Here is a 19,377-nt window from a genome sequence, read left to right on the forward strand (position 1 = left end):
AACTGCTTACTCAAGAGCAGTGGCCACAGGTATGATATTCCCTACACATCAAGGAAGTTTATTTTCCCTGAACCTTTAATATAAGGTTGATGAGTGCCTGTGGTAAAACTTCTAATGATGTTGAATGCCATTTTTTGTTTGTCTAAAAGAGTGAGTTCACACTGCAACCTTTCCCTCGATGGAGGAAGACAATGATGACAGGACAAGAGACTAATGCAATGTAATGACACAGACTTCATTTTTGAATAAAATACACTGGAACTGTGAAGAGAGCAGAGCCTTGCTCCTACAACTGTGGATTAAATATTGCTTGTTTGGGTATGATAACATCAGGAGACAAAAGAAAACAAAAACAAAAACAACAACAACAAAAAAAAAGATGAAAAAAAGAGCCATTTTTGTCTGGATGGAAAGGACAAGTGGCTTGATTTGTCTGGCATTTGTCATTTTGTTATTCACCCAGCTTCAGCTGGGACAAAAGAGAGCTGCTTTACCAGGCAACACAACTGCTCCTCCTTGCATACTTACCATGAGACTACACAATTGCCCAGCCCCAGGAGCTGAAAGGTTCAGCAGGGTCTGGCATGTCTCTTTATACTCTGAATACTGTGTTTAACTGAAAACAGGACATTCTAACACAAATTTGGAAGAATCAATGCAGGTGACAGGGCAAAAAGTTGAAAGAATTTTGTATCCTCAAACAACAATGTAATATAAGTGAACAATTTGCAGGTACTAACTCCAGTATTTTTCTTGTAAGAACTTTCAAATTCTACTGTCTCTCTAACAACATGACAATTTGCTATCAAGACTTCACACTTAACATGAAACTTGGTTCTTGGAATTTCTACCAGAACTTCACCTGCAGCCTGACTATCCCAGTAGACCAGAGTCTTTCCAGGCTAAAAACTTCACTTCAGCTAAATCAAGTGAAAAATAAAAAGAATAAAGTTGTTTGCAGTGTCTCATAGGCCACAGAGTCTGCAAGACTTGCCATTGCTAACAGCAACATCCTGGGCTGCCTGCCCATTGCAACTTCATCAAGTAGAATAAAACAACAGCGAAGTCTGTGTGCTGGGCATGTTCTTGCCCCAATCTGTCCCATCCCAGGAAAAGAAGGGCCATATTTCAGCCCAGGCCTCTGGCTTTGCTCTCAGTCCCACTGCAGTGCATGAGCTGCAGCAGCAGCCACTGACCTCCCACTATGTCTGCAAAAATAGGTTAACCTCATCTCCAGAGTCTTGACTACAACAACCCTTAAGTATCAGCATAAAATACAGCTTCAGCTCATCATCACTCATTTTCTGCCCCAGGAAATAAAAAGTACCCCTAACAAAGAAGGAAAAATGAAGCTTAGAAAATTAAAAAAATATATTTTACACAATAATTTCAGCCTGAAGCAAAACATTTTGCTAGTTTTGTTTCAAAACATACTTCCAATACCCACTAGTACAAACCAAATGCGTATGAAACGTCTTGAAAATAACAAGAAATAATAGAAAGAAATACATGCCAGTGTGAATTTCTGTTTAACAGCTGCTCAGTGCCTACAAATACAGATCCTACAGTTGCCAGGGTATTTGTGATGGGCAGATGCTCCAGCCAGGATATTCCTGTTGGGCAGTGCTCCAGCCAGTGCTCCAGCCACAGCACCCTATGCTGCCATTTCTGATTTCACAAATCAAGGTCAACTCCCTCAGGATGATTAGAATAAAAACAGGAAAGATGGCAGAAATGACAACAAATAAACCTACAGCCAAAACTCTCTTTTCAAATAACATCCTATCCACAGCAATAAGCTTTAGCAATCCAAAAAAAAAAAAAAAAAAAAGCCACTGAACTATAGCAGAGATATGATGGACGAGAATAAGTAATTTTTCACTACATCTTGGAATAGGAACACAAAATTTTAAGTGTTCAGGGTTGATGTGACTAGCAGGAGGACTACTATAAATATATATACATGAGTACGATTCAAAGTCAACACTGTTGCTGTTCAACAAGAGAAGCAAATATTAAAAAATCACGCCTTTAACAGATTAGACTTCAGCTAAGAAATACGATTTTTCTTTCAGAAACAGCTCACAGTTGAATGAGAAAAACTGAAAAAAGCAAAATAACCCATCAGCAGCAGTACTGCAAGTGTTCAGTGCTCCTGCACTTAACACTCTTCTCTGGGCAAATCCCTTAGGCACCAACACCACCATGACAGTGACAGATCCCTTATAATGGGGAATAGCTGCTCAGTTCTGTCCACTGTGCTTCAAAGCAAAGTCACACACACTGGAGGAATGTTACCATAAATGTTATCATCATGGCTGTAAGCAACTTGTCTGTAGTTGCTCCCTAGCCCTTACAACCCCAATTATGCAGATAAAAGGACCATAATCTGTGCAACACTTCTCTGTCCTTGAACTGAAACTACAGCACTGACTTTTGAAGGAGATCCCAAATCTCCAGATAGAGTCCTTTTTCTTCAATCATCCTAATTATGCTGCTCTCAGTTTTCACTAATGGAATCTGCTCAATGCTGCATCTCAAAATTTCAAGATGAGCTGCAAAAGTAAATTTTGCTGATACTCTGATGTATTTTCAATGTTTTAACATTCCTACCACAATTATTGTGTAAAAAGTTGTATTGTGGGAATATTATATCATTATATATTCATTCAAAAAACATCATGTAGTGGAAGTCATATACTACCTTTAAAGATCTATTAAAGTAATGAACTACCTTTAACTTATAATAAACAAAAATTCTTTGGCCATAATCATGCCACATTACTGTTTTGATTTGACTTTTATCTTACAGAGTCAAAATTTTTCAGGCATTAAAAATTAAAAGCTTGGTTTTTCAGTCCTCACTGGAAAGACTATTGACACTAACAATTCAAGCAAGGATAACAAGGAAGAAAAAAAGGCAGCCAACCAACCAACAACTAAAAACACCCACATAAACCAGTAGTATATAATAGCACAGGATAAACATGAATCTGTCCTTCCAAAAAAAAAAAAAAGCCTCTAATAAGCTTGTTTTTCTGATTTTAAAAATATTAATTGAAAGTGAAACTGGGAAAGTTAAGAGCATGTACTGTTGACTGATCACAGAAGGCACATAAGATTTTCCTGCTTACATATAATCCTGGTTTTAAATCAACCATCACAACACCAGCTTTTCCATGTAAGCTCCTTTCACAAGTAGTAAACTCAACCAGCAGGACCCTCATCTCATTTCTTCATAAAAGTGAAGCTTATTTGAATAGTGAAAAGTGGATCCAAACTCTCTGGGGACCCATGGGGTGTCCGTGCAAAGGTGAGCTCCCACCTGGGAGGGCTGCACGCTCACACATTCACATGCACACTCTCTCTCTCCAAGTGCACACTTAGGAAGATGTGCTGAGCTGCAGACTGCATTAAAAACACATCATAGACACATGATGCTCTGTCTGGGAGACAAAACCTACTGGATACCTTCTGTATCATCTATTAGCTGACATGTTGAAGAGAAAAGGAATTATGTTTTTCCACTTGTAAGAGGAAGATTCAACACAGAAAAATCTTTCTGAGGAGTAATTTAAGGCAGTACTCACTGCTATCCGCAGTATGGAGGCTTTCACGGAGGTCCATTTGTCCTGTCTGCGATCTATGACAAGAATAAATCCAATTCCAGCATCTCGTAAACTAAGTTTGGAGGAGAAAAGAAGAAAATAGAAAAGTTTAGTTAAAAATACAAATGTATCTCCTGGCTCCCATACACAGAAAAGCAGTTAAAAATAGTAAAAAAAAAAGAAAAAAAGAAAAAGTAGCTTGACCTTTTTGTGCAGAATTTTCTTCATATAAATATTTTAAATAAAGATACACTATACAACATTGCAAAGATGCAGCAGTCCCACAGTATTTCACAGATTTTCAAAATGTATTCAAATAATGAATTCTTCTTTTCCACAAAAGATAATATTTACATTTCTTGCATAGGAATTATTTCAGAAGAAAATAAGAGCAACTGATTCTCCACTGTTTGGTGCTGATATAATCCCTTTCTCATGATGTTGTCAGTATCATTTCAGGATCAAAATAAAGTTGTTTTCCTTTTGCATCTGCTTTTAACCTTCTGTTTGCCTTCCTCCTTACTGATACTCAAAACTCCTTAAAAACACAGATCCCTCTGCTCATTCCATGATACTGCTCCACGCATCTGAAATTTTTGTATCCGGGTTGTAAACTTCTTCCTAGGTGCATTTTCACATTCACTGAAACAAAAAAACCTTACAGCATTTAAACTCCTCAAACCAGAGAGAACAACAAGCTCAGAGGCACTTCCCTGGAATGGAAACATCTGTGAGAGAGATGCTGCTCCAATCCTGGCGCACGGGTGACCTTTCTCTTTTGCCTGTGCTCAGCTGCATGTGCTACCGAGCCCTGACCAAGGGACATGCTCCTGTTTTGTAATTCCCCATCTAAGCCAATTGTGCAATGCCAGCAGCAGCCCTTGCCAGCCAATCGCAATCAGAATGGAAACAGCAGGCAAACACAAGGCAGGCAGGCTCAGATTTATTGTTTTCTCATGCATTTGCTCCTTTTGCAGCATATCTGCCGTATCTTTACTCCTGATAATTTATTGCAAGGCCTGCTGTGGCACTGTATGACCTTTAGAAATATTGTGCATCAATTTGCTATGGTAATAGCTTAAAAGAAAAAATAACAATCAACACAACAGAATGTCAGGATCCTTTATTCAAGATTGCTGAATCATGGAAACACCAGCTTTTCTTTATAAGATTATGTCAGTAGCATAATGATAAGAGGATATTTAGGAGGATGAAGAACACAGGTACCCAGATGTGTCATCTTAAGCTAGTTTTCAAAATTACAAATTTAAACAGGTCTCATGGTTTATTCCCTCTCTTTTACAAAATGCAATATCTCTCAAGTTTTCAGACATACTATTTAGCGGGAAACATGAATAATCATTAAAAATGCAAAGGAACCCTTGCTTTCTTTCAGCAGAAGCTAAGCAGTCCTTTTAGCACAGCAGAATATTAGAAGCAATCCTCACTGCCCACATTCAGTGCACATTACTTAACTCTTGCCTCTGGGTTAGGACAACACTGATAAACAACATCTGAGCCTTGCAAGCCTGACAACTCTTGCAGACAAGCAGGGCTTTATATTAGCAAAATGCTTCCCACTACAGTAAATTTCCATGATTTACTAAAGTTTCCTCTCTTCTTTTTCTTTATTTAAAGGGCAAGAGGAGGAGAGAGATCCAAACTGATTTTAGACTCTTCCTGTTCCCCCTTTAAACTTCTTGCAATTTTAACCTTTAGTGACTGAACAAAATAAAATCATAGTAGCAACCATGAACCACAATATTCAGATGGCAAAACAAACTCCTTGTGTACACAGCCTTAATGTGGATGAATGGAGTCAAAAAGGTGCTTAACCACAGGAGTCAGTGTGGATTTTGGAGTGTATTAAGACTCATAAAGAGCAATTTTCCCTGCTCAGTAGAAGTTCCCAAGAGCCCTGAAATCCCTCCATACTTCCTCAGAGGAAGCATAATCTCATAGTACCTAAAAGCAACATCTGTATAATATTTCAAGAAACTACTGATATTTCAGTGCAATATGAATAAAATTAAAGCCTCTGAAAGAGCATCAATAGGATTCCTCTCTAGGAGCACACAAAAATACAGGCTCAGTTGAGATCCCAGAAATTATCTATGGCAATTCCACACAGTTAATCACCTGCCTCAACACCTGACAAAAACCAGAGCTTAATATCATTATCCTAGAAAAATAAAAAGACAAGGCTTACTTAAGTGGAAGAATTAACAAAGAAAAGCACATCTCTAAGATAGCCCAAAAGATGTCTTCAGCCAACCTTCTTTTTCCACTGGATCAAATAGAAGGATAAAATATGTTGTGTGCTTGCATGAATCGGCAAGCTCAGACATAAAATCCAAGATTCTCCACTGCTGCCTAGAAGAGACACGGTGGCAAAGTCTTGAGCATCTGACTTAAACTGTTAACACTGCACTAATATAGACCGGTGGGGAAAAAAATTAAATGCCCTGTTCCAAATCAATCAGGGTGGGAAAAGTATTTGTTATCTTGACAACAGTGCCTTGTTGCAAAGGCCTGGCTCTGGAGTCTGGGATCCAGCTCCAGCAAATCACAAGCAGGAAGCAACAAACCAAACTAAGACATTGTGTACAACAAAGTTGAGAACATTACAAAGAGAACAAAGTCATGTATTCAAGAAAAATAAATATTGAAAACAGGTCTGTTTGCCAATGTACCCTTGCTCTACTGACCTCTCTTTGCTGCCAGACACGCACTTGCATATGGGGTTGCAAGACACCTTGCAATACCCTCCTCTCTTCTAGGGCATAGGATGATCAGCGCTTTGGAAACAAGCACATGCTCAATTTTCCTTTGGCTCCTGATTTAACTGTGAGTGCCAGCTGTCCCTCTTCCCCTCAGCCATATCTATAACATTTTATCCTGGTACTGGCTTTCCCCTATCCCTCCATGTGCTTGACAGGAATGCATTTTGTTTTGTGCTGTGTCTCAGCAGAAGCATGCTCTCATGGGCACAGCTCATCAAAAGCTCTCCAAGGTTTTTTCCCTGCCTTGTCCAGCTGCATTGTACTCATCAGCTTAGCTCACATCTTCTCATGCCTCTGCATCACTCCCCAGTAAACTTGTCTCCAACACTGACATTTGTCTCTCCCATTCATCAGTCCTTGCCCCAAGAACAGTTCAAAAAGTTGTGGGAACCCAGGACATCCCTCTGAGTACCTTGGATGGCTTGAGACCCTGGCAGGGGGCTCAGAAGCCTTGGCACAGAGCCCAAGACCCCTGTGCCTTTGATTTTAGCCCCTGGGAAAAATTACCACCTTTGTATAAAAAATTACAACCCACAAAAAATAAGTAGAGTATAAGTTAGTTTATCAAAAGGTGAAAAAGTAAAATTTTAAGATTTTTAGAATAAGAGTTTAGGGTCAAGATGGAGGAATGTGGGCATGTTCTGTCCTTCTTTCTCCTTCTTCCTAACATCCATCTTCTGAGTGATGCTGGCATTTTTACATTGGTTTAAAGTAAAATTAGACTGTACAATAGAAGTGATAGGTATTGGAAGATAATTGTAAATAATGTTTACGTAGTGTATAGTATAAAAAGATAATATTGCCCTGAAGGCGGGCAGTGTGCCTGGGACTGACCTGCTGAGAGGACCTCAGCTAGTCAGGGAAAGAACTTTTAGATTAGATAAAATAAACAACTTCTGGAAGCCACAGAAGACGTCTCCAAACTCTTTCTCCAGTGCTCAAGCTAGAACACAAAGACCCTCAACATGCACAAGTGGTGGTCTCTAGCTCCTAAGACACCACCAACTATAAAAAGTCTTGTTTTATTTTGAAATTTTAGACTGTCAGGATGAATGGCATCAGTTCTCACTCCTTCCTGAATATCCCAGTCCCTTCATCCTCCATCTGTGGGCTATGTGCCGCTCCATCTCCCAGTATCTTCCCTTGGGTGGACACTTCCCTCAGCTGTGGTGCTGCCTGTGGATCCAGCACTTGTCTGCACTGCCTGCTGGTCCAGAGGTGGCACTCACATCCCCTGCCACAGCCTTCCTGCTCTCAGCCCCACCTGGCTCTGGGGCAGCTCATCCTTTAACCACAGAGCAGCTCCTGCTCAGCCCCAGGATGAAGCAGGACATTTCTGGCTAAAGCCTCGAGTAGTTACTTGGCATCTGTGGCCTGGGATTTAGGCAGATTTTTCTCAAGGTACTTTCTTGACACAAAAGCCATCATTCTTCTGAGTGTCAAGTCTGAGTCTTTGAACAAAGGAAGCAGACACTTGAGCTTCTCAAACAATTGTTTCAATGTTTGAAGAGCATGGTGGATTTGTTCCCTGCATCTTAGGAACCACTCAGCTATCTTGGCTGAATTTACCCCATTAAATAAGGTGGCACCTCACAAATGGAAAGAAAATTTGGCAAAGTTGTAAACCGTGAGAAAGTGACCCTTACAGCGAGAAGTATTAGAAAACCTTAGCAGAAGCACCTGTCTGTTCAGGCTTCCTAACATTTCCCATATGACCTTTGTTGTCTTTATGTATTGACTTATATCCGGTGTACTTTCTGAAACATAATTTATATAAGCTTTTAATTCAAATTTAGTATTTCCTTCCTTTGTTTCTCTCTTAATACATGCACAAAATACCCCCAGGCCAAAATGAAATACCCAAACCATCATGGGATAAGGACTGTTCTTCTGTTTATTCACCAGAACAAAGAACAGAACATTTTTAGAAAGGCAGGGAACCATCCCTGCTTCTGCAGGAAATGTGTGCAGCAAATTCACAAAGGCCAGGTTAGAAAGGTAGAACGTGGAGGAAGAGGAGCAGGGCCACAGAGGACGGGAGAAAATGCAGCAGAGGTTAGAATTTCTGCTCAGACCCCTCCTCTGTCAGTGTAAAACCTTTAGGAGGAGCTGACAGTGAGGCTGAAATACCTGCCCAACAAACAGTCAGTTTTCCATTTAGACTGTAGAACAGGAACTGAGTTTTCCACTTTTCCACCTCAGCTTTAGATTATGGGGACATCTCCTCTTTTTCTTGTTTTCAAGACTTATTAGCTCATACACTTGGGGGAAAGGGTGGGAAAGCTTACAGTGCATAGGACTGTGGGAAGAAATTTCCCTCTGGGGTATGTGGAAGCAATTACATAAACTTCCTCTGAAAGATCCTTGCATTTCTCCAAGGTATGGGTGGTGACAACTGCTACACAAATAATTTCCTATTGCTTCTACACTGCTGTCTGAAAGCAGTTAGTATACACTGATCTCTGCTACAAATGAAATAAAGCAAATCTTTGGGTTCATCCCAGAGACCTGAAAGTATCAAACCTTTGCACATGTGAAATTCTGTAGAGCATTTTAGGTTACATAAGTCCACTTGTTTAAAACTGAATTTCACTCTTAGAGCTTTATTATTAAACAGTTGGCCTACATTACAGTCAGGACTGTTCCCTACCTCAGCATACAAATGGACTAGAAATTCTTGCTCTTAAGGGCTGAACAGCTATTTCCATAGCAGGACTTTGATAACATTCCATGGAGAATTACTGCATTGAACAGAGCACCAAGGCAATGTCTGCAGCAATCTGTGTCATAAGCAGAGCCCTGGTACCACCCTCTCTTGGAGCTTCCTCACCCTCAGCACAGAGACACACACACACTGCTTCAGGAGATGTGAGGTCTGGGGCACCTCACAAATCCTCATCTGTTCTGGCACACAACTGTAAATCTGTGTAAGGAGGACTTGGAATTGGCTCACCCACTCATCATTGGTCACTCAGCCTAGGAACAGGCCATTGGAAATCAGACATTTAACGAGCAAGGTTGATGTTTCCCAGGAGAAACTTTGCATTCTACATCTGCAGAGACAAGACACTTCCACTGACTGAACCTGAGCCACCTCACAGACTCCTTTTCCATCTCTCCTGTTGTTGCTAGGAATGATTTCTTGGGAGGTGAAGGCAAGAGATGAATTCTTTCTTAACCGTTAGTGTTTCACACATTAAAAAAATGATACCATGAAGGCCCCAGCAATTAATGGAAGCAGAGAAGAGCCACCTCCTTAGTTGCCTTTATAAGCTCTAGAAGACAATCAAATAATATAATGAAGAATGTGATATTAATGGCATTAACAAACCTAGATAAAAATCTCCACTACAGTAACTAGGAAAGGAAAAAAAACAATCAACTAAGCCCCTGGTGACATTTCACATTACCAGTTTTATGCTGGTTTGCCAGCAAGGAAAAGGGCAGTAACAATTCACCTGGCATTGCCTTGCTGCACATTTCCTCTCCTCCTGTTCCTTATGTAGGGTAACCCAGACTACTTCAATTTAATCATTAGCTACGTCCTAGAGGATGCAGTTTCCTAGAGCAGAAAAATTTAATGGGCTATGAACTTGACACAAAAAAAAAAGAAAAAGGAAAAATCAGCTGTAACATTATACAAAATGTAGTACCCAGCCACTAAACAGTAATTAGATCTAGAGCAGTTTCATTTTCTTACAATTCTTGATTGCTCATTATTGAAAAGGTCGCTTTGTTTCAGAACTGGCCAATTCATCCACTTCATTCCAAAAGAAATCCACCTGCTGGGCATTAAATAAATATACAAAAAAAAAAAATATTCAGCATATACCCCTAATTTTAAAATGCTTAAAAGCTGCTTAGTAATTTTAAAATTTCTTGTACTTGGTCTTTAAATATTTTTGTTTTATAAGACATAACATTTTAAGCCACCATTTCTAAGAAAAAGAAAGTAGACTTGTGCTTTCTTCAGTAAATTATGAAAATAGGTTGATCTATATCACACTCCACAAAGCTCCAGTTTGAAAGCCTCAGATATTGCAGGCTTTTATAGCCCAAAGTACCCAGTCACACTGCAGAAGGTTCCTGATTAAAACAATCTAGAGATAGCAGGAACTGAAAAATAACTATAAACCAGACACATGAGCTCTTACCCTGAACTTCCTTGCTTCAATTGCAAAGTGAGCCTGTAGGTTTTAACACTGTATCGAAGCTGAATATGCTTTGTAATGCTGCTGCCATTTCAGATCTTTTAACGAGTTTTCTAAAAACCTGCACTTAAATTAGAACTTAAAAGTATTTAACCAAAGAATAGCCTGGCAAATAAAAGAAGTTATAATCCTTTAAATATGTTACAAATGTAACATTTTATAGAGTTATGTTCTGAACTGCCAATTTATCATTTTTTATACTCATGAAATTATATCGTATGTAATCATGAAGCAATTACAACCCAAGACAAGTTGGAAGTGTTCTGATAGCTGGACAGTAATACCTTCCCATTAACTACACTTGCTCTAAATTAGCAAACTTTAGAACTGTATTTTCTATTTTTACAACAGAACATTTGAGACTTGCATTGTAATTGAGATATCAGTGGCCAAGAAACCATCTGCCAAGAAAATAAATAGAATGAAAATTATTTCCAAAAGATGGCTGCATGTTGCTGTCATGGCATTCAGTCACTTAGACAGAAAATAGTGGTTTGGTGCCAAGTTCTGCCACAGATGTAGATGTATGACTAACTGAGGTCAATTATACTGAACAGAATTGTCTCTAACAAAGGCAGCATTTGTGAACACCCAGATGAAGCTCTTTGCCTACCTAGCAGACCTCCTGAGCCCCTAAAGCAAACTGGCATGACATTTTGGCCCCCACTCAAACAGTGGGCCTGACATCTTGTGGTGATACTCACTTGTGACAGCTCAGATTCCTACAAGAATCACTTTCAGCTGAGGTGTGTAACTAGTCTATCAGTAATCAGTTCTGATTCCAGCAATATTTATGAGGAAAACCAGCTATTACAGGTACACTCTATTTATGGTACCTGGCACTGCAAAAATAGGAACACAGTGATTAACAACTTCATACATTAATTCTATCATTGCAGACAGAATTAATACAGTTTTTACTTCAGTTTTTGTAACCTCTATCTCACTGAAGAAGTCAGCTAGTGGAGAAGTGTTGGAAGGACATATCCATCTCTTCTGTGTCATTGAAAAATCATCCAAAGCAGACCCAAGGAGCAGGCTCACCTCAAATTCCTGATGTGCTGAATTGAAAGCTGGTGCATGGTGGTGTGGAAGTCACTGCACTGTACCTATCTCTCCATATCCTCTGGAATCAGGGAAAAAGGGAAAAGTTTGCCATCTACTTCTCACTGTGTTTACCCAGTAAGCAACCTGTACTGTACTTCAACACGAAAGAAGGCTCTTGATGCTGAAAATTTTGTTCTATTTGATTACTGAGCTCTGTCATAGTCAGCTCAATGAACTCTAACTGCGGAAGGCAAAACCTACCCAGCTCACCGTTCATGAAGAAATTTCTTCCAGCAGAAGAAATGTAAAATAAGACAACCAGAAGTGCTGTTATACAAGGGCAGCCTCTAGTGGTCTGTACAAAATCACTGAATGCCAAATAAAAATAATTATCTTTTAAGCTCTTTGCCCTAACAGCTGCATTTCACCCAACTTAGCTGATGCTGTGATACCCCAAAGCAGCAACACAACCTGCAAGCAAGGAGGCACCATTTCTTATTGATGCTTATGCTTTAAATCTGATTTTGAAAATTAAAACCTTTTCCCCTCCCTTCAGTCCCCAGAAAAACAACATGCATATTATTCTACAATCTAATTAATTCTATACTGAAATTCTGTGAATAGATACATTTTTAAATGCGCATTAAAAACCCCAAAGCATTTACACCATTTAAATTTTGATAGTTACTGCCTTCCCTTCACAGGAACAGATGAAGCTGCACAGGAAATTAAGAAAATCTGAGCTTCTCTGTTGGAGCTGAACCTGCTAAAGCTTCATCATTAGAGAAAGTTCAGATAGGAAATTTGATGTATTTCCCTGCCCCAACTATCCACCTTTTTTTTCTTATTTCTCCACATTCCAGCTAACTCTCCCTAAATCTTATCCAGGGTACCACTGATTAAAACCTTCTCTCTTTCCTTTCCTATTATGCTTACTTCTGGTCTCAGCTGTTACTAGTTCATGCCCCAGGCATGTCTAAAAACTAACTGTATTGCAATTTTCTCAGGACTGGGGAGCCATCAGATAACCAAAATTGCATTTTAGGATTTCTCAGCAAGCGGGCAAAGAAGAATTTAGGTGAATGTTGGGTTGTAAGGTGGCATAAGTAAAAACCATCCTAGGCAAGTGGTTAAAATTTGCTCATGAAGCAGAAGAGATGAGCAGAATCATACAGCCTGGCAGTGACACCATGAAAATAAATGTCTTTTGCCACTTTATAGGTATAGGCAAGAAAAATTACACATGATGTTGTGTGAGTAACAGGAGATCTTAAAAGCCAGATGAATGGGAGAAAAAATAACAAGAGCAACTTCAAATAGCTTTGTCTAAGGGGTTATTAACAATTCAAGACTTTGGAAGTCTCATCCCAACTTCACAATGATGGTAGGCCAGACAGCCACAAGTGGTTATGTGTAGCCCTACGCCTGATCTGAAAATTCCTCAGTCCCCAAGGACTGTGACAGCAGCAGCTCACAGACCGTGACAGCAGCAGCTCACTGCACTGCCAGCAGACCAAGAATCCACAAGGAAGATGGGCCAATATCAGACAGGTCCTGGCAACAAGGCAAATGCCAACTCACTGACAAATAGCCTTGGTCCCAAAAGTCTTTATCCTGCACACAACTAGGTCTCTTGAAATTGTGAGATACAAATGCCAGCATATTTACATGAGGGAATTCTGTCTCAAGTACTCCTTGTTCCTCAGCCAAATGGACAGCACTGGCACACACCTTATTTATTGTAAAATACTGATGCCACCCTATGCCAAGTTATACTTCTTTTATCTCCCCACTCAGATCCTGAGATGTGGGCATCAGTATTTTTCTTGATTGGTCCCTATATCTGCTCTTTATCTCCTGTGCTCCTTTAGGTCCTCAAATCAGCCTCTCTTCCACTTTCAGCAATTCCTTAACCATGACTGGTTGGAAGACAGCAATGCTGGCTATATTCTATCATATATGCTGACCTTCTTTCTGCTCCAAAAAGCTTATGCTGTTGGGGGGAAGCCAAGAGAGTGTAGCCAGGATTAAAAATAACAGCTAAAGTGTCCAAGCATCATCATCTGCCTGGGCTGGGACATCTGCTTGTACCACGTGCTTTTGCTGCCTTTCCATGGTAGCTATCAGCCTTTTTAATGGTAATTTCATAGATTCATGGAATTGCTTGGGTCAAAAGGAACCATAAAGATCACCTAGTTCTGACTGCCCAGAACTTCACAAGCTTTACCCCACCAAGGAACTAAAATCAGAGTGACCTTGATGCATTTTTGCAGGCAAAAGAAAAATTAATTTAACAAGTAGTTGCTCAAAAGATGCTCTTTTAGTGTTGAAATTAAGTAAAATAAGAATTTTTAAGGAAGAGTTATAATTATCTAAATAGAAAACATGGTGTGATTTCTTCAGGTCATGCAGAGCTGCTTTTAGAAGGACTGTTTGAAGAAAGACAACAACTTTGAGGACTCATTTAGACTTAACTACAGATGGCTGAAGTAGGTCACGTTATCCTGGAGGGACAACTAAGGATAAATAGGTCAATAAAGGCAAAAGGGCTCCATGACGGTTTAAGCTTAAGTAAATTGAGCAACAGAAAGCCTGTGTGACCCTCATTTTAGAACTATTAAGTCTAACTCCATAAAAACATTTTTACACCTGTTCAGAACTGCAATACTTGAATTACACATATTTCCAGGACACTGCAACAACCACTAATGCTACTGCACAAAGTATTGGAACAACCTTACAGGGAATGCTGCACAATTTATTTTAGAACTGTGCCATTACACTTAAATAGGGTGCTAAATTCTCTGAATTTAATACTGGACTAATGAAGAAACTGTGTGAGAGTCCAGAACTTTAGTAATTAACTTTCACAATTTTGCAATGCTTTATTTACTTTTATTAGCAGACTAAATTTACCACCGGATGGTGTGTGTCATACATGCTACCCAAATCCTCTAAACCCTAAAGGTGTAAATGTGATTTAAAGACTGGAAAGGCACTACCTGTACAGGGCTGGATTTTAAAACAAGTTTAAAGGACTTATAAGGTGTACATTGAAACAAGTGTAAATACTTCCAAACCTGTTAAAACTTCATACTCTAACAATTTGGGCTCTGACTTTCATCTTGTAAGGGTATGTACCTGACACCAAAGCTTTGAACTACCACTTAAATGTAAGATACAACACTCTTGCTTCAAACTTAAGACCTTACATTCCCTGTTTTCAGCAACATATGGCATTTACAACTGTTTGGCAGCTGTGCTCTGAGAAGGGAAGGGTACACACAGCGTGACAGATTTTGCTGGAAGTCCTGGGATATTCTCACTGACAAATTTGAGGGGCTGCCAAGGTAACAGCAGGGTACAGGTTCCATATCTTCAGCATGGATTACAAGACAACAAAGAGAAGAGCGGGGAAATTAAGCACAGCTGACAGAAATGAACTCTGAAGCTGCAAAGCTGTTGATCAGCACGTCAGTATGAGCTGTCAGGACATCTGGTTTTTGGCACTTCTTTCCCATTATGTGGTGATGTTCATCCCTGGCACTCAATAAAACAAAGGTGCTTAACTCTTAGTGAGTGGTGGGCTGCCCATTCAGTGTGCAGATAAATGAGCAAGCACAGGCAGTTACCCTCTGACACTGGCTCTTTGCAAGGTCTGCAGGACCTGATGGACTTACAGGCTCAAAACACAGCATTACCCCAACACTGCTGCCCCTGCTTTTAGAGGGATCTGTGCCAAGGAGACTGGCCAGGCCCCAGCTGTGTGAGCCCTGAGCTATCCTGTGTCCCCGGCACTGAGGTTTGCTAGCTCCAGCAGCACCCATGCCATGCTGCTGCCTGCCCCTCTGCTCCCTGCCCAAATCCACCTCATCAGGCTTTGCTGTGCCCACACAGATCTGAACCCACTGAAGGGCTTAGAACACACATTTCTCTTCCACTATTCCAGTGCTATCCCAAACAATGGGAAGCTGGTGTAGCAAGCAAGGAGGGGTGTACCAGAAGCTAACAAACCCTGACTACTGAGCTTCTGAACTGTCGGATACCAACGCTCTCGGAGGTCATCTCGTTCTGTTCCATTACTGGGACACGATGGCTCCCTAGTTTCCTACACCAGAGAGTACCAAAAACAACAGGATTTTTAGGACTACACAGTGTTCAAGCATTTGCAAGCCTTTAGGAATCTCAAAGAAGGGGACACTCTCCCAGTCAGGAAACTGATGGACACCTTTCAAAACAGGAAACTGCTGAACATGCCAAGTTAGCCTGAGTTATGCTCAGGATCATGCAGTAGGACAGAACAGCATAGCAAAGAGAAGCTGTGCAAGGTTCTGCCAGAATACAAGCACAAAAGGCCCATGTATCATGCCTAATCTGCAATGTGGGTCTCAAACAGAGCATCAAAAACTGTTCTGAATTTTGTAATCTACATTACTTACTTCTCCTGAAAGGGATTTTGTGTTTAAGACTCAACTTTACACTTTTGAAATACTAGCTTTCCAATCTCTTGTAACCACAACAATTTTAGCGTGCTTTCTTCGTTCAAAGATGAGCCTATATGAGCATGAAAGAAAAGCATTAAAACTATACTCTTTTGTTCTCATAAACAGCATATTGTTTTCTAATTGCAGTAGAAACTGCTAATTAACCAGAAGCAAAACCATATGTTGAAAAATACTGTGTAGTTAAGTTTTTTTTAACCACTGCAATTATCTATTAATTTCTTTTGGAACAAGTTCTCATGCTACTACCCATATTTGGTAAATCCATATTCCAACAATGTGTACACACTTAAGCTAATAAAATACATTTCAAGAAACAGCCGTGATGAAGAGAAATTAAATTTCAATAATACCTGCCTTCAAGGTAACTGCAAATCTTAGAAGTCTATTCACAGGATCAATAGAAAAATGAAAAAAAAACCCAAAACTTTCAAAACAGAGAGCAATGAACGCCCTGAAATGCAATATTCTTCCTTCAGCCTCAGCACACGTGTGATGTAAAAGGTACACCGCACAGCTGCCTCTCCCGACGCAGTAACAATGATGGTGTTTGTTGGGCTTTCACTCAGCTAAGAGAGAAGACAACCTTGGTCTGTGGAGCCTTTTTTTCCTACTGAGCTCAGCAGTCATCCCCAAAGGATTCAGAGTGAAACAATAGGACACATTTTCTGCAGAAAGAGAATCAGTCCAGCTACATGGACATTATAATAGCTCAAAATATCCCAAAAGGATGTAAGACGTGGCTGACCGTCCTCTACTCAAACATTTAAAGTCGTCACCTCCTACAGACACTTTACGTAGAGACACTACTGTATTCTACAACTCCATTGATAAGAACTATTAATTCATGTGGATCAATATTTACATGTTAACTGTTTGTACTAATTCAGCTCTTCCTAGAAAGTACTGCCTTATATACTGCCATGGATTGATCCTACTTGAGTAGACTATGCATCTTTCTAAGACAATTCTCACGTTTTAAATAAAACTTTATCTTATATTTCAGTAATAATGAAAAATATCATTTGTTAAAAGGAAAAACCTGCTTCACAAGCATTACAGATACCTTTACAACATTTCAATACCAAAACAGAAGTTATAAAAGCATTAGCTGCAATCTTCTGCTGTCTATTGTACTCATCCTTAATCCATTGTTTTTTCCTGACAAAGCAGCGATCTTTCAGTACACTTGGTACCTGACTGTTGTCATACATTATGTCAACAATCTGTACTGAATATTTTGAGATTAATGCAAACCATATGTCAGACATTGTATTTTATCCAGCCATCTACGAATTTACCTTGCAACATTAACAACACCCACCTGAAGAATATGGTTCAGCTCTCTGCTTAATGCTATACAGTTGCACCGAGGTTAACTGAGTATCTTTAAACTGAGATGAGGTATTCTCTTTCCACTGTGTCCTTTCTCAACATCCTCATGTATCAGGAATTTACACATCTAAGCACATGCTAATAGGTCTACTATTCGCACTATTCTACTCCGTGATCATCTAAGCAATAGCATGCAGCTTTTATTAGTTCTATTCCTAAATGCAAGGTACCCCACGAGATATTTCTTGTTTCATTATTAAAGCTTACTGTGAAAAAGACAAGAGAAAGTTCACACAGAAAAAAACTTGTGAAATCTAGTGCTTAGATAACACAGAACAGGGACACAGTAAGAGGCAACAAGGTCATGTTTATCTTTAAAAATAGAAGGAATAAAAGGGCAGGTTGAGAGATTTCAATTTTTCCTCTTTCAACAAAGTCCCAAACTAGTTTTCTTTCACTTGGGAAGAGATCTTGAAACCTGAAGTCACTGCTAAGATTTATTATAACAGTAAATATACTATTGGGTGAGCTCCACTGCAGAGCACAGAAAGGTCTTTTCTTATGAGCTCTAAGTAGCTCCTTACTGTCATCCCCATGAAATATAATTTCCCTTAACATGTGACTCCAGGCAGTCAGACAATGAGGTTTGAGTTATTGCTGCCAACCCCTTGCTGTGATCTTGTACAGGGCCAAGTAGAACAAGCAGCTTTCTGAGGAACTGGTGTGGCTACAGATGTGTCAGCGCTCTTAGGAAAGTCCATTTCCCCTTAGTGTCAGAACAGCCAAAAGACAGAGTCACATATCTGATAAACTAAATGACAATAACCTGGGAGAGGAGTCCATGCTCAAGAGTTGTGAGCTGCATTTTCATCCTTTCTGTAAATCTGTACTCCTTACTTCTCTTTAAGCAACTAGCAAATTAAAAAACTAACTGCCTCCACTTCGTTTAAAAGCTACTTCCAAAGCACCTAAAACAGTATCTGAACACTAAGATAACAGGAGAAATCCTACCTTACAGCACCCTCAAGAGCACTAGAAATATCCCAATTCAAGAACTGCAGCACTGCCTCTTGTAGAGTCATATATGTGTATATATATATATATATATGCATGCATGTATGTATGTATAACAACAGTAAAATATCAATATCAAAATATCTATAGTAAAATATCTTTCACAAGGGGATGTATGCTAGCATCTGGCTAGTGTAATTTCTGTAGTTTTTTATTCCTATTACAAAGTTTTAAAAAAATTTTTTATTCCTCACAAACACAATTTTACACAGCAAGCTTCTGACACGGTTAGTGAAGATATCAGTCAGGAATGTCATAAGCCCTTTGAGATTTTATTGATTCTCAAACACAAAAAGTGGCACATTTATGTGTATCTTAACAACAGCATAATTTTTACAAGATTTGAAATTGAACTGTCATCACTTTAAACCTAGAGAACTGCTATATTCACAATAGTGAATACCTTACTCTTAACATCTAGACAGCTGGGCTATCTCCTTTGTTTACAAAGAACAGTTCTCTCTTTCTAAATACTTATAAATTAAAGAAACGAGAAAATCCTAGAAGAAGAACCAGACTTAAGGAATGACCACTTCTGGCTCAATACTTGCAGAGTAATTGTTGTCAGGTAGGAGCAACTGAGAGAAAAACCTGGAGAAAATCCACTCCTATCCCAGTGGTGTGTTGGGATGCGCTCAGTGCTCCCCCACAGTACCAGATGCTGTTTGTTTTGATCAGAATTTCTCACATGAATCCCACTCTGTGCAGTTCAGTGGGCCACCATGAAGTGCACCACCAAGGACTTTCAAAAGGAGAAGCAGATGGGAATTTAGAATATAATCATTTGCAGAAACAAAGATATGATCAAGGGATGCTT

At 39.5% G+C, this 19,377-nt stretch overlaps 1 protein-coding gene across 13 annotated transcripts in view; it reads right to left on the reverse strand.

Annotated features, from left to right (window-relative positions):
• The window catches only part of MCF2L (MCF.2 cell line derived transforming sequence like), a 143,208-nt gene that overhangs the window by 35,117 nt on the left and 88,714 nt on the right, over positions 1-19,377 (reverse strand). For all 13 annotated transcript variants that reach the window (XM_033051214.1, XM_033051213.1, XM_033051207.1 and 10 more), the window contains one exon: positions 3,591-3,681. In XM_033051214.1, coding sequence (XP_032907105.1) covers positions 3,591-3,681 — 91 coding nt within the window. The remainder of the gene's footprint in view (positions 1-3,590; positions 3,682-19,377) is intronic.

The sequence above is a fragment of the Catharus ustulatus genome, chromosome 2 (genome assembly GCF_009819885.2).
Source record: "Catharus ustulatus isolate bCatUst1 chromosome 2, bCatUst1.pri.v2, whole genome shotgun sequence".
NCBI lineage: Eukaryota > Metazoa > Chordata > Aves > Passeriformes > Turdidae > Catharus > Catharus ustulatus.